Here is a 27,887-nt window from a genome sequence, read left to right as displayed (position 1 = left end):
CATCCCCATTCTATGGTTTAACATGGTCCTGTCTTCTAACTGGTAATCTAGAGGTGCACTGTTCAATAAAGTAGCCACTAACATGTGGCTATTTAAATTTTAATTAATTAAAAATAAATAAAATTTAAAATTCAGTTCCTTAGCTGCATAAGACACATTTCTAGTAGCTATCATACTGGACAGACCAAGACTCACGCAAGTCAAGACCAGGGATTGACTCTCTCTTCTCTTGAAAAAGGCTGAGGAAAACAGAATGGAAATAAATAGAAATAAACATTCCTCTAGCATACAAAGTGTTTTCTGTAATAAAGAGGGTTCAATATTCTCATAATGTGGGGAATAAATCTTAGTTTTCTGTTCCTGGAGCATAAATATAGAATGAATAAGCTATATGTGACCTTGGGTAAACTACTGATTCTGTGTTTTCCAGAAAGAAAAATGGCAATGATGAGTAAAGTTATATCATAAAAAATGTAAATATTATAAAGGTTATTTTCAAAATCCTCATCCAAACGCTAGGAAAAGTGAGCACAACAGCAAGCATGCCTAAGAGTGTTCTTTTTTTTCTTGGTTAATATTTATTTATTTATGGCCGCGTTGGGTCTTAGTTGCAGCAGACGGGCTCTTTCATTGCAGTGCACAGGCTTCTCTCTAGCTGTGGCATGCGGGTTTTCTCTTTTTTAGTTGCAGCATGCAGGCTCCAGGGCACGTGGGCTCTGTAGTTGTGACGCATGGGTTCCAGAGCGTGTGGGCTCTGTAGTTTGCAGCACACAGGCTCTAGGTGAGGTGCATGAGCTCAGTAGTTGTGGCACGTGGGCTTAGTTGCCCCATGGCACGTGGGATCTTAGTTCCCCGACCAGGGATCAAACCCGCATCCCCTGCATTGGACAGCGGATTCTTAACCAATGGACGACCAGGGAAGTCCCCCTAAGAGCATTCTTCACTTACAAAGTTAGCTCTCCATTTGCTTGCATCAATTTTTCATTAAAAAAAAAAAAAAAAAAAAAAAAAAAACCCCAAACACCAAAACTCTTCAGGAACATGAATCTCTTATTAGGTACTGATTTGTAGTTTTAAGAAATGCCCTAGAGTTACAAATGTAAGACAACATAAGCAGTATTTCCAACAAATACTGTGAAAGCCAGAAAAAAAAAAATTTGTGTGTGTGTGCGTGTGTGTGTGTGTGTGTGTGTGTGTGAATAGAAGGTAACCCTGAATAAAAGATGATCCACACATCAATATCACCCAAAGTCCATAGTTTACAATAGGGTTCACTCTGGGTGATGTACATTCTAGGGGTTTTGAGACGTGTAATGACATGTATCCACTGCTGTAGTATGGTACAGAATAGTTCACTGCACTAAAAATCCTCTGTGTTTTGTCTGTTCATTCCTCTCTCTTCCCTAATCCCTGACAACCACTGATCTTTTTACTGTCTCTATAGTTTTGCCCTTTCCAGAAAGTCACATAGTTGAAGTCTTTTCACGTTGGCTTCTTTCACTTAATAATATGCATTCAAGGTTCCTCCACATCTTTGCAAGGCTTGGTAGCTCATTTCAATTTGGCTCTGAATAATATTCCATTGTATGAACATACCACAGTTTATTTATCCATTTACCTACTTAAGGACATCTTAGTTGCTTCCAAATTTTAGCAATTAAGAATAAAACTGCTGGACTTCCCTGGTGGCTCAGTGGTTGAGAATCCACCTGCCAATTCAGGGGACATGGGTTTGAGCCCTGGTCCGGGAGGATCCCACATGCTGCGGAGCAACTAAGCCCGTGAGCCACAACTACTGATCCTGCGCTCTAGAGCCCATGAGCCACAACTACTGAGCCCTTGTGCCGCAACTACTAAAGCCCACACACCTTTGCTCTGCAACAAGAGAAGCCACCGCAATGAGAAGCCCACGCACCCCAACGAAGAGTAGCCCCCGCTCACCGCAACTAGACAAAGCCTGCGCGCAGCAACAAAGACCCAACACAGACAAAAATTAATTAATTAATTAAAAAAGAAGATAAAATTGATAAATATTTTTCTTAAAAAGAATAAAACTGTTAGTAAAAGAATGAAATTAGAACAAATTAGAATACAGATTGCCAACAAACACATGAAAGGATGTTCGACATCACTAATCATTAGAGAAATGCAAATCAAAACTACAATGAGGTATCACCTCACACTGATCAGAATGGCCATCATCAAAAAATCTACAAACAATAAATGCTGGAGAGGGTGTGGAGAAAAGGGGACCTTCTTGCACTGTTGGTGGGAATGTAAATTGATACAGCCACTATGGAGAACAGTATGGAGGTTCCTTAAAAAACTAAAAATAGAACTACCATACGACCCAGCAATCCAACTACTGGGCATATACCTTGAGAAAACCATAATTCAAAAAGAGTCATGGGGCTTCCCTGGTGGCGCAGTGGTTGGGAATCTGCCTGCCAATGCAGGGGACACGGGTTCGAGCCCTGGTCTGGGAGGATCCCACATGCTGCGGAGCAGCTGGGCCCGTGAGCCACGATTACTGAGCCTGCGCGTCTGGAGCCTGTGCTCTGCAACAAGAGAGGCTGCGATAGTGAGAGGCCCGCGCACCGCGATGAGGAGTGGCCCCCGCTTGCCACAACTAGAGAAAGCCCTTCCACAGAGACGAAGACCCAACACAGCCATAAAAAAAAAAAAAAAGTAATTAATTAAAAAAAAAATAACACTTGCTCCTCTTCTTTAACAACAACAAAAAAAAAGAGTCATGTACCACAATGTTCATTGCAGCACTATTTACAGTAGCCAGGACATGGAAGCAACCTAAGTGTCCACTGACAGATGAATGGATAAAGAAGATGTGGCACATATATATAATGGAATATTACTCAGCCATAGAAAGAAACAAAACCGAGTTATTTGTAGTGAGGTGGATGGACCTAGAGTCTGTCATACAGAGTGAAGTCACTCAGAAAGAAAAAAACAAATATCGTATGCTAACACATATATATGGAATCTGAAAAAAAAAAAAAAGGTTCTGAAGAACCTAGGGGCAGGACAGGAATAAAGACACAGACGTAGAGAATGGAGTTGAGGACATGGGGAAGGGGAAGGGGAAGCTGGGACAAAGTGAGAAAGTGGCATGGACATATATACACTACCAAATGTAAAATAGATAGCTAGCGGGAAGCAGCCACATAGCACAGAGAGATCAGCTCAGGGCTTTGTGTCCACCTAGAGGGGTGGGATAGGGAGGGTGGGAGGAAGGTGCAAGAGGGAGGGGATATGGAGATATATGTATACATATAGCTGATTCACTTTGTTATACACCAAACTAACATACCATTGTAAAGCAACTATACTCCAATAAAGACGTTAAAAAAGAAAAAAAAGAATAAAACTGCTAGAAACATCCATGTGTAAGGGTTTTTGTGTGGATATAAGCCTTCAACTCCTTTGGATAAATAACAAGGAGTGTGACTAATGAATCATACGGTAAGGTATGTTTAGTTTTGTAAGAAACTGTCACAATGACTTCTAAAGTAGCTATACCATTTTGCATTCCCACTGGCAATGAAGGAGAATTGTCAAGTGTTTACCTTTAACATCTATTAATTTATTTAGATATATTTATGTTGTCATCCTTGTCAACAGTGGCTCTGTTATCATTACAGTTACTTTTTGAGTTATCTGACACATGGCTACATTGACTATAAAGGGTTATGTATAGCTTCGTTACATATGTAACTAGACAAAATTATACATTGCCTACAGAAAACAATATTCTCTCTACTTTAATAAATAAACCAATGAGCTCTAACAATGAACCTCACAAATTATTTTGAACTCTGAGAGTAACTAGGGATATGGACATCTCAGGAATGACTTTTACATTAAGTGGCAGTAAAAATGATCTAATCTGTAGATTAGATAATGAGCTTTCTCAGAAGTGTCAAGAATCAGAAATTCTTATACTCACAATAGGAAGAGTTCTCAGAGATCAAACAGGGAATCACTTCCAAAGCCCTGACTGGTAATTTCTCCAGCTCAAGGAGTAGTACAACCATTCACCCAGTGGCTCAAGCTGTAGAGCTGGAATTATCCTTGACTCCTCTTTCCCTCTTATTCCCCACATTTAATCCATTGCTTCATCCTACTGATTTAACCTCCTAATTTTCTTAAATCTATCCAACTCTCTCCATCCCCACTGCCACTTCTCTAGTCCAATCCAATGTCGTCTCTTACCCGAATTATTACAAACGTCATCACTGTTCTGCTGCCAGGCTTACCACCCACCTCCCCCCATTCCATAACGCAGCCCAAGAAATCTTTCTAAATACAAATCCGAGGTTACTCCCCTTCAAAACCGTTCAATAGTGCTTCATTATCCTAACATTAAACCTCAAATTGTCTAACACTGCTTCAAAATTTTTCATAATCTGACTGCTTATATCTTAACCCTTTCTGCAACATTTTCCATATCCTTTGTATTCTATACTCCAGCCATGAGGAAATTACTAGCGGCTCACCATATGTACCTCGCTCTCTCAAATTAGCCGACTTTTACACATGCTGTACGTCTGCCACAAATACTTCTCCCAGTATTGCCCCCACTCCCCATCCCACCTGTAAATTCTTGGCCGCCCTTCAGATCTAAGCTTATAGTCATTTCTTCCGGAAAAGACTGCAGCTCTATGAGGGTAAGAGCTGTTCTCTACTGAATCCCCAGAGCCTACACAGTGCCTAGTATAACATGAATTCAAGGACCATTCACTAAGTAAATGAATAATTATGAACACAGGCTAGCGGAAAGAACATGGGTTGTTACTGACATTACGTAAAGATTTTTATCTTGTTTGTACAAATTTTAGAATAATAGTTTTGTAGTAGTATGAAGGTCATTTAGTAAGAATTTAAGACTTGCAATTATAATTATACCGAAATTATAAATTAAAATTATCGTTACTATCATTGTAAAAGTATTTGTTTCTTTCACAATATTATGTAGAAATAGCTGAGAAATAACTAGGGAAGCTGCATTATGGATTTTGTGCTCCTGCATGACCATTCCAGATACTTATAATTTTGTAGATATACTTGTATAGTGGATAAATTTAATTGCCATAAATGTTTGTTAAATTGTACTTCTGTGAGAGAATACTCAAATTCTTTTAGGATGAATTTTTTCCTTCAACTTTTTTATTGTAGTAAGATACACATAACATAAAATTTACCATCTTAACCATTCTTAAGTATACAATTCCGTGGTATTAAATACATGTATAACATGCAACCAACACCACCATTCATCTCTATAATTCTTCTCATCTAGTAAATTGAAACCCTATGCCCATTAAAAAATAACTCCTCATTCCCTCCACCTCCTCAGGCCCTGGCAACCACCATTCTACTATCTCTATGATTTTGATTACTCTAAGCACCTCATATGAATAGAATCATAGGGTGTCTTCTCATGCCTGGCTTATTTCACTTAGTATAATGTTCTCAAAGTGTATTCATGTTGCAGCATACTGAAGAATTTCCTTCCTTTTGAAAGCTGAGTTACATTCCACTGTATAGTATAAGCCAAATTTTGCTTACCCATTTATCCACTGATGGACACCTGGGTTGCTTCCTTGTTATAGCCATTGTGAATAATGCTGTTACGAACCTGATACATATATCTCTTTGAAACTCTGGCTTTCAATTCTTCTGGGTATACACCCACAGAGGTGGAATTACTGGATTATATGATGATTCTATTTTTAATTTTTTGAGGAACCACCATACTGTTTTCTATAGCAAGTGTACCATTCTACATTCTAACCAACAGTGTACAAGGGTCCAATTTCTCCACATGCTCACCAACATTTGCTGTTTTCTGGTTTTTTGATAGCAGCCATCCTCATGGGTGAGGGGTACTTTTAGGATAAGTTTTAAAGGCCTTTCCATTTTGCATGAATGAATGAATAAAAATCCAAAAAACTCAAACTTCATTCAATTACATATAAAAATCAGTAGTTTGTCATTTAGAAAAACTATGTTACATGGACATACTTTTTTCAGTAAGATTACACTTATTTTTTCACTAGGAACACAGTATTAGGTAGTTAATAGACTGTTCACAATTCTATATCACCAACCAACAAATATATCCAGTTCTTTCTATGAGCTTAACCAAGCTTATTAGGAATACAGAAAAATTATTAGTAATGGTTCTTCCCTCAGTGCTTACAGAAGAAATTCCTGGGAAGGCAATAATTCAAGCTGGTGAACAGAGACAATTATATCACAAAAGAGAGGCTATACAGTATATTTTTACAGAATTTAAGCATATGGTCTTATTTTTTTTTTTTTGGTCACACCGTGTGGCTTGTGGGATCTTACTTCCCCAACCAGGGATCGAACCCATGCCTCCTGCAATGTAAGTGTGGAGTCCTAACCAACGGACCACCAGGGAATTCCCTAAATCATATGTAGTAAAGCCACTCTCTCAGAAAAATAATTCTTATGCTTATGCTTACGATTATTTTTCATGGATATATATAGGTGTGAAAACTAGGTGTACAGGTTATACTTACTTCCTTTCTTCCTGAACTTGCTCCTTTTGATGATAGTGACTAAAATATATCATTTATTTATATTCATTTCCTCCAATGATGTACAACATATCTTCTGTGTTAACGTATCTCACACCTAAAGGAGGTTAAGTCCAAACCATGGAGAAGCTTTGGCCTGTTATTTATTTTTTCCACTTCCTCATTAATTTGATCTTTCATGATGTGTGATTTTAATCACTTTTCAGTTCTTTGGTTGCAGAAAAATACATTATTTGTATGTTCCTTCAAGACCCTTGATAAAATGACTACCATTACCCACCTGCCTACTCAAGAGCTGGCTACTGACTTGTATGTTATTTAAGTTCTTTCATTTGTCTCTTGTACTGCCCAGCTTTAAGGCTATTTCTTTTCCTTTTTTTTTTTTTTTTATACATTTATTTATTTATTTATTTATTTTTGGCTGTGTTGGGTCTTTGTTTCTGTGCGAGGGCTTTCTCCAGTTGCGGTGAGCAGGGGCCACTCTTCATCGTGGTGCGCGGGCCTCTCACTGTCGCGGCCTCTCTTGTTGCGGAGCACAGGCTCCAGACGCGCAGGCTCAGTAGTTGTGGCTCACGGGCTTAGTTGCTCCGTGGCATGTGGGATCTTCCCAGACCAGGGCTCGAACCCGTGTCCCCTGCATTGGCAGGCAGATTCTCAACCACTGCGCCACCAGGGAAGCCCTCCTTTTTTTTTTAAAAAAAGTATTTATTTATTTATTTGGCTGAGCCGGGTCTCAGTTGTGGCATGTGGGATCTAGTTCCCCAACCAGGGGTCGAACCGGGCCCCCTGCATTGGGATTGCAGAGTCCTAGCCACTGGACCACCAGGGAAGTCCCTCTTTTCCTTTTCGTAATTAAAAAAATATTTCAAACATAGAGAAAAGTAGAACAGAAATAATGAACACCTGTGTGGGTATATTCCACCTGAATTCAACAAATGTTAACACGTTGCTGTATCTGCTTCACAATTTTTTAAAACAGAAACAAAACTTTAGAGATAGAATAAAAGTCCCCTTTGTGCCCCTCCCTGACCCCTTTAGGCCTGGAGCTTAGAACACCAGCCTGTCCTCACTTGGCCCATCCTCTTTCAGGATGCAGATTAAATTATAAACTACCCTACTATAGCCCACAGTGATTCCTGTTTTCCCTAAACCCAACCCACTTTATTTCCAATATAGGCAGATCTTTATTTTTTCTGTGAGTTCCCTCCAGCCTGAACTTACAATGACCTGTGAGTAGGTAACGCCCTGACTACGCTGCTCTGTGTCTTAATTTAGTACTCCTGTTGCTTCCTTGGTCTTGAGACATAAGGTAAATTATCTCAGTGGAGGTGAAGGGCAGTGAAATGTACAGTATAGTGCTGAATGAGAAGTACACAGTTGGTAAAAGGAAGGATCTCTCTCTAACCACACAAGCTGCAGTTTAATAGTCTATTTCATTAATGGTTATATTCAGGGGTTGGTCTATAAGAGAATTCATTTCCCTTAGGAACAGTGTTATAAGGTGGTTAAGTCTCCCTATCTCCCCAGCCCTAAACTAGCAGGGGTAAAACACCTCACGACCCAGGACAGGAAAGGTCAGAGCGAAGAGAAGATCAGGAGCTCTCAAACCCACAGCTGATGCAAGGACTAGAGGGGTGAAGCATAGAGGCCCGGGAGTCAGATGAGACACTGGGTCTTTCATCTCATACTCTCTGTATTTGCCTCTTCTTCCCCCTTTCCCGTCCTATACTTCTCCTCCTGCTCCTCAGCTAATTACTCCGCCTCTTCCCCTCAACTTGGCCCTGAATGCTAGGGTGAGAAGCCTGGGTTCCCAAGAGAGGATCTGTGGGCAGGCTCTGCACAAAAGGAAGAAGAAGGGAGCCTGGTGCACCGAAGCCTGGGAAGTCAGAGACCTCTTGGGTTCGGGGTTCTCTCCTTACATAGTTCACCTTGCTTTCTCATCTAGTCTGCAAGTCCGTCAACCAGAGACTGCTCTATAAACACATAAAATCTGATTCAAATATTTTAGAAAATAACTGCAAAAATGAGTAATTCATACCATGCTAGACCTGAATAATCTTTAAAAGATTATACAGTCCACCTACACCCCTGTCCCATTTGGAGCAAGCAAATCTTTCAAGCGACTTTTAATTAGCTTTTAGTACTGTATACTACCTTACCTTTTCAAACTAATTTAAAATCACCTGAATTCCATACTCACCGCATCCTACTCAACTAGCATAGATGGTTTTCAATTTTTTTCTTTTTTTTATCCATTTTGCTTCATGCTGTGCTAATTTAACCTCATCTTGGTAAACAAGAAAATGGTCTGCATTTGACAGACTCTACTTGCAGCAACTGCAGCTGGCCTGTGTGCAAACCAATTTTGTTCATTCTTCATCCTGGCAGGGAGCTCTGCCCTAGAATTGTTTTGGGACTAATCAGCATTAAACCTGTGTCAGAAAGGTTGCTGAAAGCAGCCCTAGAGCAAGGCCACAGTAACAAGGCTGCGCAGGAAAGGGATTAGGACAAATGCAGCAGCTGTGTAAAAACCTGTGAAGAGTTCTGCTTTTAACAGAAAAACCGGGGCTGAGCTTCTCTCCTGCGCCTTGGCACTTCTGTGGAAATGACCTGGAAAGAGGTTATGGAGAGAAAAGAGATGCACCAAATCCACTCTATTTCTTCCTTTCTGGGATGATAGGTGCTTGGTGATGAGCCAGAAAATCTTACTTCAGATGGTAGCAAACAGGAAAGAAATAGTAAATGCATCCTCTGCTAGTCTCTGCAGCTGAAAACACTGCATGGCTGCCCTCTGGGTATCTAGTGAGTTAGATGGCATGGTTTTCTACAGGATGAACTGAGACACAAGAAACAGGAGACATACCTAACAAGATCCAGGGTAGATATAAACCAACTCTAACCTGGCCTAAAAACTTTAAGAATAAATTCCTCAACATCAAGTGATCAAATATTGGAGTATTATTTTTTCTACTCACCTGCTGGATTCAGTCTACACCTTTCAGTGTATCACATTCATTTTGTACCAGAATATGAATGAGAATCGAGTGTACTCAGTCAACCTTTCAATCCCTTAAGCTAGATAAACACTGCTTAATAACTTCACAAGTACTCACCAAAGAAGGCCACTAGGCTTCCCATCTACCACCAGATCTGTGAGGCTGGTACAGAAGCCAAAAAAGAACAGACCATTTTTGTGTGATCACAGGAATTTTTGTATATATGGTTGCTTTTTGTGTGTCTGCTCACATAATTCTCATTAAATAACTAGGAAATCAGTAACTGCAACAGATGTGCATGTAAAGATTGAGGGTTTTTTATAACAGCTTTACTGAGATATGTTCATAACCCTAACATTCACCCTTTTAAAGTATACAACTGAGTGGTTTTGGGTATACTCACAGAGTTGTACAACCATTATCTAATTTTAGAACATTTCATCATTTCAAAAAGACTCTGTACCCATTAGTAGACAGAGTTTTTGATACAGTAGCCATCCCTGTTGGCTATGAATGTTTGTTACCTATGAGGGCATGTCTTGGCATTTGTCAATTAGAACATGGCAAAAAAAAAACTCTAAAGTGTTTAGACAACACTTAAAAAGTTTCAAAAAATGTTTTTCAAATAAACTTTTTCTCTATTCCAGTCTTATCCATGCACCAGCTCTGGAACATCTGTTGCAGAAATAATTTATTTGCAGAAGAGTGAATAAACATTATCTAACAATGGATTTAAAAATGCACTGTGGGGCTTCCCTGGTGGCACAGTGGTTGAGAGTCTGCCTGCCAATGCAGGGGACACGGGTTCGAGCCCTGGTCTGGGAAGATCCCACATGCCGCAGAGCAGCTAGGCCAGAGAGCCACAATTACTGAGCCTGCGCGTCTGGAGCCTGTGCTCCACAACGAGAGGCCGCGACAGTGAGAGGCCCGCGCACCGCAATGAGGAGTGGCCCCCACTTGCCACAACTAGAGAAAGCCCTCGCACAGAAACGAAGACCCAACACAGCCATAAATTAAATAAATAAATAAATAAATAAAATTTAAAAAAAAAAAATGCACTGTGACCTCATAGCAAAAGCCAGTTTCCTGCAGATACTCTGTGTTGACACTCTTATTAATAAAATTAATTAATTAATAAAAATACAGTCTTACAGAGCTTTTCAACCTTGTTTCCCAAATATATGAAAACCATTTTGCATTCTGCAGTTTCCAGACCTATTATGAGTTAAAATGAAACACTTTCTAATCAAACAGCTAGCATAAATTAGGCAAGTAATTGAACTGAAATAAATTTAGCCAGCAATGAAAAAAATAAAAATATAATGTGAGCCATACATATAATTTAAAATTTTCTAGTAGCTACATTCTTAAAATAGTAAAAAGAAACAGGAAAAATTAATTGTAATGATATATTTTACTTAACCCAATGTATTCAAAATATTGCTTTAACTTGTAATCAATATACAGAAACATTTTACTGAGATACCAAGGCTTTGAAATCTGGTATTTTACACCTACAGCACATCTCATTTTGCAACAGTCAAGTTTCAAGTGCTCAACAGCCATGTGTGGCTAAGTGGCTCCCACACTCAGCAGCACAGCCTTAGATTACTGAAGTTAGTTTCTCTTTCAATTCATCATAAAGGAGTGCCTTAGTTTAGGTACTCATCATCTCTGGCCCAGAGTATTCCAGTAGACCCCTAACTGGCCTCCTTGTCAATCTGGCCTCTATATTGCTGCCAAAATGATCTTCTTAATATGCTATTATGCTAGTCTGATCATTACAATCCTCTGCATAAAATCCTTCAGTGGCCCTTTAAAGCTGAATAAAAATCCAAATTCCTTAGCTTGTAATAAAACACTTGTATCTGGTTCCTGACTACCTCTCCAGTTCAACTAACGACTCTTCCTCTTCCCTCCCACATTAGCTAGAGTGATTACTTGCTGGCACATTCTTACCCCTTTCTGCCTTTACAAATATTTTCACTCAGTTTAATACATTCTCGCCTCAATCCCTGCCAATTTAGCAAACATCTGCTCCTAGTTCAGTGACACAATCTCAGGGAAACGTTCCCCATTTCCTGCCAGGGAACATTAGGTGCACTCCTCTAAACCCCCTTTTTCAGCATCTATCACATTGTGCAGTGGAGTCAAATTTTACAAGGGTTTGGCTCTAATGTGATCATGTAAGGCTAAAATCAGAGTCAAATTACCTCTGGAAACTTCTTAGGATACCATGGCCTTATTGGGAATTGAAATTTGCTGTACTCTGCAGTCCTAAATGCACCTTCCTCTGGGAGTAAGGCAGATCTCCATTTCACAGATGAGATATCAAATAAGTTATGACTGGTATTAAATTTTAATTAGTAAGGTTGCTAACATTATTCTTGATGTATCCCATAATCATCAGCACTACTTTTCCAACATCTTGTTAAAAAAAAAAAATCACTGGGCTTCTACTATCTAAGGAGGTTATTTTCTCTTTAATCTTCTTGCTTCTATTCTATTCTATCCCATTCTAATCATTAAGAATGATCGATTCTTCTGGGCAGAGTATTTCTTTGTATTTCTTTTTCCTCACAGATGTCTCCTCCTTCCCCCACCCCTCCACCCCTTTTTAGGTCAAGGGAGGTGGTAGCTAAGTCTTGAGACTATTGTAGGTGTGTGAGGGAGAGTATAGCAAAATTTTAAAAACATCTTTAAATCTCTAATGACTTACTACATCTGTTCAGTTCTTACCTGACCCCAGTAAAACAATGACAAAAGTATCTAAATATCTTTCCATTTTTAGGGGAAGAGGGAGCAGGGCCTACAAGTAGCCTGCAACTTCAAGTTTACTGCAGGTAGCCTTGGCCCTCAGGACAACCTGTGGGTCATTCTGAGGCACAGAAAAGGACGGGAAGAGGCTAATGAATGCCCACAATCCCTGCTCCCCGGAAAAGCGCTGTTCTCAGATCTAGAATGGGTCTGTGAAACTCCCAAGCCTTGGGATAGAGGGGACCAAGGTGGTAGATTCCCTGAGACTGCTTACCATCCTCAGAAGAGGGAAGGTAAGATAAAATTGAACTAACCTTGCAGTTTTGGAGGACTTAGGAGGCTGGCAGGGGGCAAGAAGGAGATTGCTTAGGCCATGCTGCTGCTGACCAGACACTGGCACTTCAGTGGGAAGGCAGTGGTCCCAGCATATCTCTTAAACCATTCCACCAAAGAAGTGTTCTTTTTGAGTTAATGTTTGGACATCTTATTAGTCTTTTTTGCCATAATTTTATTGTTCTTCATTTCCCTGACATAAACCCTTCCTTTAAAAAGTATATGAGGAGACGTACAACACTGTGAATGTACTAAATGCCACTAAATTGTACATTTTTAAATGGTCAATGGTTAACTTTATGTTATGGGAATTGTACCTCAATTTTTGAAAATGAAAATCAAGTATATGATAAGAAAAATACTGCAGGATTACCAAGGCCATCCTACTTTCCTTCACTGTGTGTATATGATACACTTGGCCCTATAATGTTGCCCAGGATTAGATCTTGAATCCTAAGACTGCTGTGATGGGCTCAGAGAGAAGAGATTATAATGTCAGAATACTTAGTGCCCAGGATGTGATTAAGCTCATTTTGTTCATCAGTAAAGTGGCATCATAATGTTCTTTCTAGCATATTAAAGGAAATGAATCCTAATTAACATCTTTAATAGCTCAGTAAGCCTCCTTGTTATATACCACTGAGCCTTTTTTTATCATCTCCAATTTTGAATATCTTAGAAACGTTGGTAGCAGAATATATGCAGTAAGGGATAAACAAATGCATGAAATAAAAAAAAAGAATTGGAAAGATACTTAGAAATAAATATAGGAATAACTTACAAATTATATTTTTAATGAAATCATCTTTTATTAGGAAATTCTAAACATCTACTCCGCTGTAATAAAATATCACAAAAAATGGCTACCAAAAATTCTTCCCTGCCCTGTATGTGTGCATGCTGCCTCTTCCATCAAAAGAAGGGTTCTGGGCTTCCCTGGTGGTGCAGTGGTTGAGAATCTGCCTGCCAATTCAGGGGACACGGGTTCAAGCCCTGGTCTGGGAGGATCCCACATGCCGCGGAGCAACTGGGCCCGTGAGCCACAATTACTGAGCCTGTGCGTCTGGAGCCTGTGCTCCGCAACAAGAGAGGCCGCGATAATGAGAGGCCCCGTGCACCGCGATGAAGAGTGGCCCCCGCTTGCCACAGCTAGAGAAGGCCCTCGCACAGAAACGAAGACCCAACACAGCCATAAATAAATAAAATAGTGTTTAAAAAAAAAAAAAAAAAGAAGGGTTCTATTTTCCTCCTTTTGAATCTGGGCTGGTTCTGTGACTTGCTTTAACCAGTAGAATGTGACAGAAATGTTGCTGTGCCAGTTCCAGGCCTAGCACTTAAGAGTCCTGACAGCTCCTGTTTTTTCTCTCTTAGAATCAAACCACCACATAAAGAGACTTGGGCTAAACTACTAAATAATAATGAGAGATGACATGGAGAAGCAGGAGAGGCCCACCTGGCCACTAGCCATTTCAGCCACCCAAGTCAAGCGAGAGAAGCTATCCTGGACATCTAGCCAAATTAGCGACCCAAGTAGGCAATGGGTGAAACAGAAGACCTGCCTAGCTGACCCAGAGAATTGTGAGAAATAGTAAATAACTGCTGATTTAAGCCACTATGGAATACAGCATACATTGTTACACAGCAATAGATAACCGAAAAATCCACATACCCCCTAACCAATCTTCTTCTACAACCCTAGATTTATAATTGGAATTGAATTTCTGCCGATAATAAGTTGACCTATTACTTAGATGCCCAAAGAATCTTGAAACCTCTAGATTGAATATTTTACTAATTTTCAAAACCAAAAGTCCTTATATCTGACAAAGGCTTCATCACCAGAATATTTAAAGAATTCCTATAATCAATATTTTTTTTAAAAAAGACAACCCATTTTTTAAAAATGGACAAAAGATCTTAACAAGAGAATAAATTTAATATATACAAAAAGCCAATAAGCAAATGAAAAGGTACTCAACATTATTGTCAGGTAAAATACAAATTAAAACCACAATGAGACACCACCTCAAACCTATTAGAATGATCAAAATTTAAAAGACTTACAATACCAATACCAAGTATTGGTGAGGATCTTGACCACTTGGAACTCATACATTGTTGGTGGGACTATAAAATGACAAAGCCACTTTAAAAAACTGTTGGTGAGTTTTATACCTAACCCATACACCTCCAATTCTACTCCTAAGAAGCATATTATCCACAAAATTATTTGTACAAGACTGTCAGCTTTATTCATAATAGCAAAAAAACTGGAAACAACTCAAATGTCCACCAAAAAGCAGAAGGATATACAAATTGTAGTATATTCATTCAATGGAACACAACTCAGTAGTAAAAAGCAATAAACTGCTGATGTACACAACAACATGGATGAATCTCAGTGACACTTTGATAAGCAAAAGAAGCCCAACAAAAGATTCCAGATGATGTTTAAGAACTAACCTATGGTTCTGTCAGCAGGAACCACCATCTTCCAGTAATTCGTAAAAAATGACCAACACAAAGGGAAACGAGAGGTACCTGCTACATGTTCTCTAGGCCTTTTAGAAAACATGGAGTTGTTCCTTTGGCCACATACATGTGAATCTGTAAGAAAAGTGATACTCTAGACATGGGGTACAGTTCAAAAAGGAATACCCCACAACTGTTAATATGGCAAAACTGGAATAAGTCCATCTAAAGAAAGCAGAGGAAGTACACAGCAAGTTAAGTTTTTTGGAAGTTAGACAAAGAGGAAAATTATTTTTATAGCTATGTATCTAAGTTTGGAATAAATAAATGGAGCATCATTAATTAAGCCCTGTTGACATAAGAATAAATTAACAATATAATTTAATAACCTTGACATTTGGACCAAAGTACTTTTGGCTTATAAACTTTCTGTAAAACAAGAAATAATTCCTTAAATGGGTGATTGGTTTTTTAAGGACTCAAGAGATTTTCCAGCCTTTTAATAAATATTTATTGAATAGCTTATATGAATAAGATAGTCTGCAAAGTGCTATGAGAGCAGCAAAGATTAAAAAAAAAAAATCCAGACTTCTGCAGTACTATTTCATAGTAATATCTCATAGAACTTATTCATTATAATATGAAGATTCATTATATATCATATGGAGGGGTGTAATGACTATTGCACCCATCAGATTCAACAAACGTTATGGTACTATCAGCAATCTGATGCCAGATTAATTGGCACACCATCCGTAACGCTAATAAATAAAGCAGACAATTGGGGCTATTCAAAATCTATCAAGATTTCTGGATCCATCAAGATTTCTGGATTATAAGCATACCATTAAAAAAAATTTTATTGTAATAAGATACAGTATCGGCTTTCCACCAAACTTAAAAATTAAATGGGGAGATAAAAAGTCATTTATTTCTCAAGACCATGAGACCTATAATAGGTTATAAGACAATAACTGATAAAGAATATTAACATTATGGAAGACTGAAACAAGAGATTACACGGCTTAAATTAGGATGAATTTAGTTTGTATAGATAAACCAACTGCACATTTCATACAAAAATTTATTTTTTTACACCCCTCAAATAAGTCATTAAACTTCTTTTCCAGTGACCTCATGAAATAATACATTCTATTTTTTTAAAGTCTTAATAATTAGAAAATAGTTTAACATACAATCTGCTTTCCTATAATTTATACTCTCTAGTCCCGGTTCAGTTCTCTAGAGCTACTGAGGTCCACATTCTCTTCTGTATGACTAGGCCTCAAATTTTCAAATTTGGTTGATATATTCACTAATCTCCTTTTCTAAGGAAGCACACCCTATTCATTTTATCATTCCTCAAGAAATAATAAAGAAACATCACCATCCTATTCTCTATTCCCTGGATTTAGTAATTTAAAAAACTTAAAAAACTGAGCACCTTTGGTCTGCCAGGCATTAATACTCTATATTGTATGTACTGGAGATACAGCAGTGAATGACAGACATAGTCTCAGTCTCACTGAATTAACTTTTTAGGGGATGTGCTCAAGTTAGTCAATATGTATCTTAAAATCTATCACCCTAGTTCAACACAACATAAATACAGTGGAACTATTCTGAACATTACATACAACTAGTACAAACTAGGAATCACACTGAACTGGTCATATTATTGAGTTATATTGAGCTTGCAGTCAATTTTTTTTTTTTTAATTCATGTATTTATTTGGCCGAGCCGGGTCTTTAGTTGCAGCACAAGGGATCTTTGTTGCGGTGTGCAGGATCTTTAGTTGCGGCATGCGGAATCTTAGTTGTGGCATGTGGGATCTAGTTCCTTGACCAGGGATTGAAACCAGGCCCCCTGCATTGGGAGCATGGAGTCTTAACCGCTGGACCACCAGGAAAGTCCCAGTCAATTCTTTTTTAAAAGTGAATAAATGATTACATGCCAAGAATATACGAGGAACTATGAATGTAACAACAAGAGAGTATACCTTTGCCCTCAAAGACTATGAAATCCCATAAGGAAGACAAACAAGTAGACGATTAAAGCAGTGAATTAAGAGTTATAAAAGAGGTCTATATAGAGTGCTAGGAGAAAACAGTGGAAGAGTACTTAACTTGGAATATACAGAAGCAGCTGTCTTAACCAATTTCTCCTTAACCAACAGCTTGGATTGAACTAACACTGTTTCTCCTGTAAAACATAATGGCTGATGTCCACAGTAGGCCAAAAATGCTCGTAGCCAGTAGCACTTCCACATCCTGTACTTGAATTTGTTTGCCACAGCCATTCCCAACATGTTTATCCAGTTTCACATGATACTGAATTCATAATTTAATTATTAAGTAAATTATGAAATATGATTGTGAAAAGACTCATAATTTCTATGAAAATGAAGCTGAATATGTACACAGGCAAGCTGCTAAAAAAATAATAAGCTGTCTCATTAGATACAGAAATACTAAAGACTGGAATGGAAAATCATAAAAATCTAGAAGGATGGGACTCCCCTGGTGGCGCAGTGGTTAAGAATCCGCCTGCCAATGCAGGGGACACGGGTTCAATCCCTGGTCCGGGAAGATCCCACATGCCATGGAGCAACTAAGCCCATGTGCCACAACTACTGAACTTGTGCTCTAGAGCCTGCGAGCCACAACTACTGAGCCCATGTGCTGCAACTACTGAGGCCCGTGCGCCTAGAGCCTGTGCTCTGCAACAAGAGAAGCCACCGCAATGAGAAGCCCGCGCACCAAAATGAAAGAGTAGCCCCCGCTTGCCACAACTAGAGAAAGCCTACGTGCAGCAAAAAAGACCCAACATAGCCAAAAATAAATAAAATAAAATAAATAAATTTAAAAAAAAAAAAAAAAAAAAAAAATCTAGAAGGATTTTGCACTCAGATTTCTTTGAAATGGCTTTAAATTCTCACTCTACTGTAAAGAAACGGAAACTAAAAATCATAGATGATTCATTATATGCGAGCTTTATAATAAGAGACATCATAGAAAATTATAGTCAGCAGATCCTTATTCAAAGGAAAAGCCTTGGTCCTAAAACAAACATTTATGAAATACACATAGTATGTTTTAAGAGAAAATGTTTAAAATATTCATGTAACTTTTCTTTATAGTTCATCAGTCTTTTTGATTAATTGGTACAAACGACAGTGGAAAAAACTTCAAGTGTAACAGTCCCAGAAAGAGAAACAAGGATGCCAAGAGGGATTTCAGGATGCTGCTGTGTAAGGGATGATTAAAGATTAAACTTTAGGTCTGAAAAGGTGAAAGCTGAAAGGCGCTATGACCCAAGCCAACAAAATCAGCAACAGCATGAACAAAGTAGACCTGGATTTGTTTACCGAGCCCAGAAATGCTGGATAAAGGCAGCCTGTAACAGGCAGTTTTTTATTGGTAAAAAAATCACCCCCACTAGAAAATAAGCTCCATGAAAAGCAAGGACCTTGCCTGTTTTTGCTCACTGATCTACCCCCCTTACTAACTGAGGACTGGAACGCCTGGAATGAAGTAAGCCCTCAATAATTCTTTATTTAAGGTTGGATGAATCAATCAAATGCGCTAGCCACAACACACTGACATTTACAAAAGAAGGAATATCCTTGAAATTCAAGCAATGTTAAGCTTAAGAGAAGCAGAGGACAGTGTGACTTGACTCATCAAAAAATAAACTTAAGAGACCCAAGCATCCCTAAATTTTCCAGTGTCCTCTCTCACTCTTCTTCTGGAGACCCTACTCTATAGTTTTACTGATTCTTCACCATTTCTCAGGCCTTTGACCCTGTTCTGTTAGGCTGAAGTGCTCCCTTCCCTTTTCCTTTCTTTATCTATTAAAATTCTATGCCTCAAAAGAAGATCTACAAATGGCTGATAAGCACATGAAAAGATGCTCAGCATCATTAGTCATTTGGGAAATGCAAATCAAAACCACAATGAGATGCCCCTTCACATTCACTAGGATTAGGCTAAAATTTAAAAAAAAAAAAAAAAAAAAAAAAAAACCCAGGGAATTCCCTGGAGGCCCAGTGGTTAGGACTCCACACTCCGCACTCTCACTGCCGAAGATCCCGGTCAGTCCCTAGTCCGGGAACTAAAATCCCACAAGCCGCGTGGGGCAGCCAAAAAAAACCAAAAACCGAAAACCAAAAAACAGGAACACGTGTTGGCTAGGATGTGAAGAAATTGGAATCCTCATATACTGCTGGTAGGAATGTAAAACGGTACCTTAGAAAATATTCTGACTGTTCCTCAACCCAGCAATTCCATTCCCAATTTCAATACCCAAGACTATTGAAAATACATGTCCCCCCAAAACCCTGTACGTGAATATTCACAGCAGCATTATTCGTAATAGTCAAAAAGTAGAAACACTAAGATACCCATCGACTGATGAATGGAAAAATAAAATATAATACTTCCAGTACAATGGAATAATATTTGGCAATACAAAGGAATGAAGTACTCATATGTACCATAACATGGATGAACTCTGAAAATATTATGCTGAGATAAGTCAGACACATATTGTATGATTTCATTTATATGGATTGTGCAGAATAGGCAAATCTATAGACACAGAAAGTAGATTTGTAGTTGCCAGGAGCTGAAAGGAAGGAAGAATAGGGAGTCAACACAGATATGGGGTTTCTTTTTAGGATAATGAAAATGCTCTAAAGTTGATTTGTGCTTATGGTTTCATAACCCTGTGAATATACTAAAAGCCATTGAATTGTTTGCTTTAAATGGTATGTTTGGTATGTGTAGGGTATGTGAATTACATCTCAATTAACCTGTGTTAAAAGCTCTATGAGTACTTTAAGGGCAAGTTCAAATATGATCCTCCCCCATTTCTTACCTTACCTAGCAAAAATTAATAATTTCCTCTACACTGTCAAACCAGTTGTTATTATAATTTGTTAGTTATATGTTACCTATACTAGAGCACAAGCTTCTGAACAGTAAAAAACTTCTTACTCTTCTTTGCATCCACTTTCCCAAGACCTAAGGCAGTGCATTACATAGAGCAGATACTCAATGTATCTTTAGTGTACTACAGAATTAATTACCCTCCAAGAGTAACATAGGCAAATAATGAGTGAAATTAAACATACTGAGTCAAATTTACCTGTTAAAAAGTCAAAAATGGTTAAGTGTTATTCTAGGATTCATCTCTTCAAGTGATAGCATGGATGGGGTGGGAAGTTCTGATAGCAGAAGAAAATGGACTAGATAGGTATACTCTGCACCTAAACCAGAAAATACCGTCAAATCCTACGATCTTCTTGTCTGAAGTTTACCAATGCCCCATGGCTACATATTCTGGTGCTCCTGAGTTTTACCATCTTTCTTTCCCTTGAAATAGCCACCTGTTCAAATAATGCACAAGTTGCAGTGTTTTACAATAATTTACACAAGGTAGTATTCCTGGGAAAGATTTACAGTCTTTTTGAATCAGTCTCTCCACAGATTAGAGCACACTAAAGAGACACAACCAAATGCAATGTGTGGTATCCTGTATTGGGCAGAGGAACAGAAAGAGAAGAGCAGTGGAAAAATTAGTGAAATCCAAATAGAGTCTGTAGTTTAGTTAGCAGTATTATGCCACTGTTAATTTCTTAGTTTTGATAAATGTAGCATGATTATGTGGAATGTTAACATCTGGAGAGGTGGATGAAAGGTATACAGGAACTCTGTAGTGTCTTAGAAATTCTTCTGCAAATCTAACGTTATCTCAGGGGCTTCCCTGGTGGTGCAGTGGTTAAGAATCCACCTGCTAATGCAGGGGACACGGGTTCGAGCCCTGGTCCAGGAAGATCCCACATGCCGCGGAGCAACTAAGCCCATGCGTCACAACTACTGAGCCTGCGCTCTAGAGCCCATGAGCCACAACTACTGAGCCCGTGTGCCACAACTACTGAAGCCCACACACCTAGAGCCTGTGCTCCACAACAAGAGAAGCCACCACAATGAGAAGCCCACGCACAGCAATGAAGACCCAACACAGCCAAAAGTAAATAAATGTATTAAATAAATAAATAAAGTTATTTCAAAGTAAAGTGTTTTGCCTATTTTTTTTTTTAAGCAGACTCTCTACTGTGGAGTAACGTAAAATTAGATATACTCATCTAAAGTTCGTTCACGTTTATTCAACAAATGTTGTGTACCTGCTATGAACATGAGATCATGGGATGAATCTGTGAACAAAAAACAAAGATTTCTGCCTTGTGGTGATTGTATTTCAAGTAGGAGAAGCAGACAATAAATAATAACTTTAATAAGTAAGTTATGTGGTGTGTGAGAAGGTAATAAATGCTATGGAAAAACACCACAGTAAAGCAGTGTTGGGAGATCGGAAGTGGGGGAGGGGAGGAAAGATGTAATTTTTAAAATAGTGGTGTGGAAAGGCCTCACTGAGAAGAGGACATCTGAGCAAGACATGAGGGGGAGCAGGCCAAAGGATACCTGGGGGAAGAGCATTCCAGGCAACGGGGCAGCTAGAGCAAAGGTTCCACGACTGGAGCGTGCCCAGCTTGTTCAGGAAGCAGCACCACAATCAGTGAGAAGAGAGCACAGAGTGAGGGGTGAGTGGGAGGGGAGAAGGCGAGGCAGGTTTCAGGAACCACACCACAGGAGAGCTTTGGCTTTTCCTCTGAACAGAATGGGGGCCACTGGAGACTGCACAAAGTACTGTGCCCCAACTTAATGTTTTAAAAGAATCACTCTGGCAGTTGTATTAAGAATACTCTTTACTCAACATCACCTATGTGGTATTCTCGGCAAAAAATGTTTAGCCTGAACCTAACCATGAGAAAACAATAAGGTAATTCCAGAATATGGGACATTCTACAAAACAACAGGCCTGAACTCTTTAAAACAGTCAGTGTCGTGAAAAACAAAAAAAAGGGTGAGGGGAACTATTTTAAATTAAAAGATCCCTAACGACCAAGCAAAATGAACAACCTTGACTGAAATCCTTAAAAGGGGTGTATATTAGTTTCCTATGGCTGCTATAACAATATAACAAACTGTGTGACATAAAACAGAAATGTAATGCCTCACAGCTCTGAAGGCCAGATATCAGAAATCAGTATCACTGGCTGAAAGCAAGGTGTTGGCAGGGCTGTACTTCTTCTGGAGGCTCTAGAGGAAAATCTGCTCCTGGCTTCTGGTGGCTGCTGGCATTCCTTGGTTTGTTGGCTGTATCACTGCAATATTTACCTCTATCTTTACATCAATTCCTCCTGTGTATGCGTGTGTGTGTGTGTGTGTGTGTGTGTGTGTGTGAAATCTCTCTCTGCCTCCCTCTTATAGGGACACATGTGAAAAGCATTTAGAGTCCACCAGGATAATCCAGGATAGGATAATCTCTCCATCTCAAAATCGTGAATTTAATCACATCTGCAAAAATACTTTTTCCAAGTAAGGTAACATTTAGGTTCTGGGAATTAGGATCTGATATTTTAGAGGGCTATTATTCAGCCTACTACAGAAGGGAAAGGTATAAAAGATATTTCTTAGACATTAGATGATACTGAATTAACATTAATTTTCTTAGATGTGATAATAGGATTGCAGTTACAGGATAATATCCTTGTTCGTAGGGGTTATATATTGAAAGAATCAGAGATGAACTTTCATAAAACGTGTAACTTTCTTTCAAATTGTATAGCAAAAACAAATACACATATATAGAGAGAGAACACTCACTAGATAACTTACAAATGTAGCAAAATGTTAACAACAGGTGAATCTAGCAGGAAGGGTTTATGGGTTTTTATTATACTATTCTTTCAACTCTTCTATAGATTTGATATTTTTCAAAATAAGAATCTGCAGGAAAAAAAATTTTTAAGTATACACTAGAGGGGGCAAAGGAAGAAGCAGAAGACTGTGGAAGCTGTAACCTAGGCAAAAGATGATAGTAACTCTAACCGGGTGGTAGCAGTGGAGTTGGTGAGATGTGGCTGGAGTCTGGATATATTTTGAAGGTTGAGGCAGTAATTACTGATAGACTAAACAGAGTGTGAAGAGTGAGAGAAAGAGAGGAATCAGGAGTGACTCCAAGGCTTTGAGACTGACCTACCATCAACTGAGAAGGGGAAGAATACTTTTTATAGGAAATAATAGAATTCCAGTTTTGGACATACTAATTTTGAGATACTAATTCAAAATGGAGATGTTAAGAAGGCAGTTAGATAAAAGTCTGGATTTCAGGAGAAAACTCTAAGCTAGTGATATAAATTTAACATTTAATCAGTAGAGTGCTAATATAAGATTATACTGAAGTCATGATATTGGACTAGATCACCAAAGGAGACAGTTACAGCAACCTATAAAATCACAAAGTGGTACACATCAGGGCAGAAAAGAACCAAAGAAAATTTTATAACCTCAGTCATCCTAAGATTGGATGGAGCTATCAGCATTTCTTCAAGGAAACTGGATCCACTGAAGGAAGTCCAGACTACTTAAATGTCTTGAAAGATTTTCTGGTTCCCCCAAATTTTACAATATATACTGCTATATACCATTCCAAGTCCTATAAAAAGAATTAAACATCCATCACTCAAGAGAATACCTTTTAAAAAATGCCCAACACAAAATGATGATAATTTTTATTAAGAATCTCTTATATTACATTTTTAAAAGACAAAGTATATACAAATATATAAAGTATATAAAACAGGGATAGCTATATTTGCCTTATCAGTAGTCACTGCTTTGAATTCTGCACCCTCCAAAAAATCCATTTAGCACAACTGCCCCTCCTCTATTTTCTTTAAAAATATTTATTTATATATTTGGTTGCGCCGGGTCTTAGATACAGCAGGCAGCTCCTCAGTTGTGGCACATGGGCTTCTTAGTTGTGGCATGCCAACTCTTAGTTGCGTCATGCATGTGGGATCTAGTTCCCTGACCAGGGATTGAACCTGGGCCCCTGCATTGAGAGCGCGGAGTCTTTTATCCACTGCGCTGCCAGGGAAGTCCCGCCCCTCCTCTATCTTATTATTGCTTCCAAAGAGACAATCTAGAACTTTTGTGTTATGCAAACTAAACACTATATCACTGTAGTTCAATTTTAATGAAATTTAATACAATGAGACATTAACTAAATGGAAACAGACTAGTAACATATCTAAGGAGGAACAACAGTTTTGTTCTTTTTTCCCCTGGTAGAAGGAACCTTGTTTTTTAATTTAATTTTATTTTATTTTATTTTATTTTGTTTTTTAACTTAGGAGGTGCAACAGTTTAAAAACAATATATGGATTTTTGTTTCAGGATATTTGTGAAAAATCTCACTGTATACAACATTTTGAATGTACATACATTTTTCTAGAAAGAAGGTTCAAACATTTTATTACATTTTCAATGGGATCCATGATCTTAACATAGTTCAAACTTTCAGGCTTGAAAATTAACATTGCTAGAGATCTGAAAATCCAAGCACAAACTGAATGTGTCAGAATTAAAAATTTATTGGATTTTAAAAATAGAATACACACTTTCACATCTTTAAAAGCAAGTACACTGATGATAAGGGAAATCTGTCAAGTTCAAGTCATGTTCAGACACCATGAAAATTTTCTTATGAAAACATGCTCCAAAGAAATTCCTTAATAGAACAAGTACATTTACTTCTGAAAACTTTAAACCTTAAAGGAACAGAAGCCTAAGACCTTACATTTAAATTCCTGTTCTCAATTACCAGTGAGATTATTAGCTAATTCCCCCTGCTTCTAATAATCAGCCAAGACTTATCTCCCATTTTACTTCAGGCATCTAAAAAAGGCTTTTAAATTAGAGAAATAGGTAAAACCGAGGAAGGTCCTCAGTAAAATGGGTAAAACATAAAGGAGAAAGAGAGGCAGAAACAGCCTTAATCATTATTTTCAACTTGGTTCAGTTTATTCAGTGTTCAAAGAAATTCACGCTTTCTTGTTAAAAAGTGTGTAACTACTTTTAACATTAAACATAAAAGCTGACTTAAAGTCTCCTCAGTTCTTTACACAGTACCTAACATTTATATTCTAAGTGGTAAGAATTGTTCTTAGCACTTTATTTGTATTAGCTCACTTAATCCATGTATGTGTATACATATCTTTTATTTTGTTTTGTCCTTTGCTGAGGCTTGAACTCCCTGGGCTGACAAAATATACCTGCACCGCATCCTAATTATCCCCAAAGGTTCACTTTGGGGTTTGATTCAGAAGTGTGACTTCCCCAAGAAGAGCCTTCCAAGTCCTGAATCCTGGCATCAGAGCTGTCACTGGTCTGGACTAAAGGTCTAGCGTGGCTCTGTTCAACCTGGGATTACATTCTTTCCAGGATGAATGTAAGAATCTCTTTCAGTTCAAAACTCAAATATCGAATGGACCCCACAACTGCCTTGATCTCTCCAACAGAAAATGCTTCCTATGCCCATTTCCCTCATCATAATAAAAAACCTAGACCTAGCCTAAAAATAAATCAAAGTAAAAAGATACTTCTAAGCTACCCATTTGGGGGCCATGAAGGTCTTCACTCTGACCTGACAGAGAATTACTTTACTCAGGTTATATTTATAAAAGACTGAATAATAATGAAAAGTGCATATTTTACACTATTCAGTGAAAGAACAGGATAAAAGGATATGTAAGGTAGGAGAAAAACTATATAAAATCACATTAAAAACAGAAAGGAAATACAATGAAATATTAACAATCATTGTGTCTGGGGTTTACACTTCTAAAATATTTTATTATTTTACTTTCTAGTTTTTGTTATTAACTTAGCATTAATTTGTGCTTTTTAAATATTTATTCTCAAATTATAAACTATATATATGACCTATAAAATAACTAATCTAGATAGTTAGCTTTATATTAGAGTATATTTGTTTATCCCATATCAAAATGTTATTTCCTAAACAGGGTGTCATCCTATAACTATTTTCTGATCATTTTCCCGAAACCTTACCAAAACGAAGCTCTGTTATATTCTTTCTCCATTTTGTTTTCAACTCCTCCCTGAAAAATACATATTTAGTGGGAATCAAGATTTTCTGCTTAGAGTGTAAAATCACTCTAGATTTAAAAGCAACATTGGGCTTCCATGGTGGTGCAGTGGTTAAGAATCCGCCTGCCAAGGCAGGGGACACAGGTGTGAGCCCTGGTCCGGGAAGATCCCACATGCCACGGAGCAACTAAGCCTGCGAGCCACAACTACTGAGCCCACGTGCCACAACTACTGAAGCCTGTGCACCTAGAGCCTGTGCTCCGCAATGAGAAGCCACCGCAATGAGAAGCCCACGCACCGCAGCGAAGAGTAGCCCCCACTAGCCACGACTAGAAAAAGCCCACGCACAGCAACAAAGACCCAATGCAGCCAAAAGTAAATAAATAAATTTATTTTAAAAATTTTTTAAAAACCTTGCTTATACAAAATAAATAAATAAATAAATAAAAATAATAAAAGCAACATTATAATCCCACATCTAAAAGCCCCTGGCATAGCAGAAAACATTGTTGAATGTGTATTTCCTGTACACTAATTTAAGTATCTTTGTCCTATTAAAAAAAATGGCGATATTTGATTGATACATTCAACAACAGCAACCAAAATCTATGTTGTGTTCACAGTTTGCAAAGTGAATTTCCAAAAATATCACACTAACACATTCAACTTTAGTTGGCAGAGACACGTCTGCAATGTTTAACAGAAACAAACAGCCTAAGATTCGCACATGGAGAATGGCAGCTCTGAGTTTATCTCCTTCCAGCAAATGTGCTTCATTAGCCATTGTGCTTTTTTCCTTCAAAGACTCTCTCAGGTCACTGCCACATTGCTTCCTATTAGGCAAGTTAGTACTGAGAAATGGTGCCTAAAGCTAGATAGATATAGATATGTATATATATCATCAGTCTGTGATAGTGGCAAATTCACATTTAGTTTTGTTTGTGTTTTACTTTTCTTTCTTTGTTTAAAATACATTTTCAAACTTTCACCTAAGGACGAGAATAAGGGAAAAGTATAATTAACCTCTATGTACCCATCATCCAGCTTCAACAATTACCAATATTTTGTTATTCTTGTTTTATCTATCCCCCCCCAACTTTTTTAAGGGAGGGAGTGGAATACTTTAAAACAAATCTTAGACATGATCAGAAGAAAGTCTCTTGCTAGCAAACTTAAAAGTTGTAAAGACACTTGTCTTCTTTCACTTAAACCTAATAGTATTAAAAATATTTAAAATGGAAACCTCCCTGGCGGTCCAGGGGTTAAGACTCCATGCTTCCACTGCAGGGGGTGCGGGTCTGATCCCTGGTCGGGGAATTAAGATCCCGCATGCCGCAAGGTGCGGCCAAAAAAATATTTATTTAAAATGTTAAGATATTAAACAATGTCTACTACAGCTTAAGTTAGAATCAGTCTTTTTGAGCTAGAAGAAAACACAGATATCACCTATTTCCTTGCTATTCAAATTGCGATATTTGGGCCAGCAGCATTGCTATTACCCAGGAGCTTGTTCAAAATGCAGAACCTCAGGCCCAGTCCAGACCTACTGAACCAGACTCTGCCTCCCAGTGACTGACATGCTCATTCAGCTCCGCAAAGCGCGGCTGAACCAACTCTGCTCAGTTGAGAAAACTGAGGCCTAGAGAGGTCAAGTGAGTCTCCCAACAGGAGTAAAACCCAGAATATCTGACTCTGAGACCAGGTTTTTTCCTTACATGACACA

The 27,887-nt window shown here is 38.3% G+C and overlaps 1 protein-coding gene and 2 long non-coding RNA genes across 9 annotated transcripts in view; 2 read left to right on the top strand and 1 right to left on the bottom strand.

Moving 5' to 3' along the window:
* The window catches only part of LOC309640733, a 242,823-nt gene that overhangs the window by 129,848 nt on the left and 85,088 nt on the right, over positions 1–27,887 (top strand). The gene's annotated exons all lie outside the window — the stretch shown is intronic.
* The window catches only part of DENND5B (DENN domain containing 5B), a 228,545-nt gene that overhangs the window by 143,003 nt on the left and 57,655 nt on the right, over positions 1–27,887 (bottom strand). The window contains exon 2 of one of the 7 annotated variants that reach the window (XM_082419604.1): positions 21,331–21,360. The exons of the other annotated variants lie outside the window; for them this stretch is intronic. Within the exon in view, the coding sequence (XP_082275730.1) occupies positions 21,331–21,360 (30 nt within the window). The remainder of the gene's footprint in view (positions 1–21,330; positions 21,361–27,887) is intronic. 7 annotated transcript variants of the gene reach the window in all.
* The window catches only part of LOC309640725, a 104,994-nt gene that overhangs the window by 53,353 nt on the left and 23,754 nt on the right, over positions 1–27,887 (top strand). The gene's annotated exons all lie outside the window — the stretch shown is intronic.

This window comes from Balaenoptera physalus (genome assembly GCF_965194825.1).
Source record: "Balaenoptera physalus genome assembly, chromosome: 13".
Lineage (NCBI taxonomy): Eukaryota > Metazoa > Chordata > Mammalia > Artiodactyla > Balaenopteridae > Balaenoptera > Balaenoptera physalus.
This window is presented reverse-complemented; position numbering and strand designations above follow the sequence as displayed.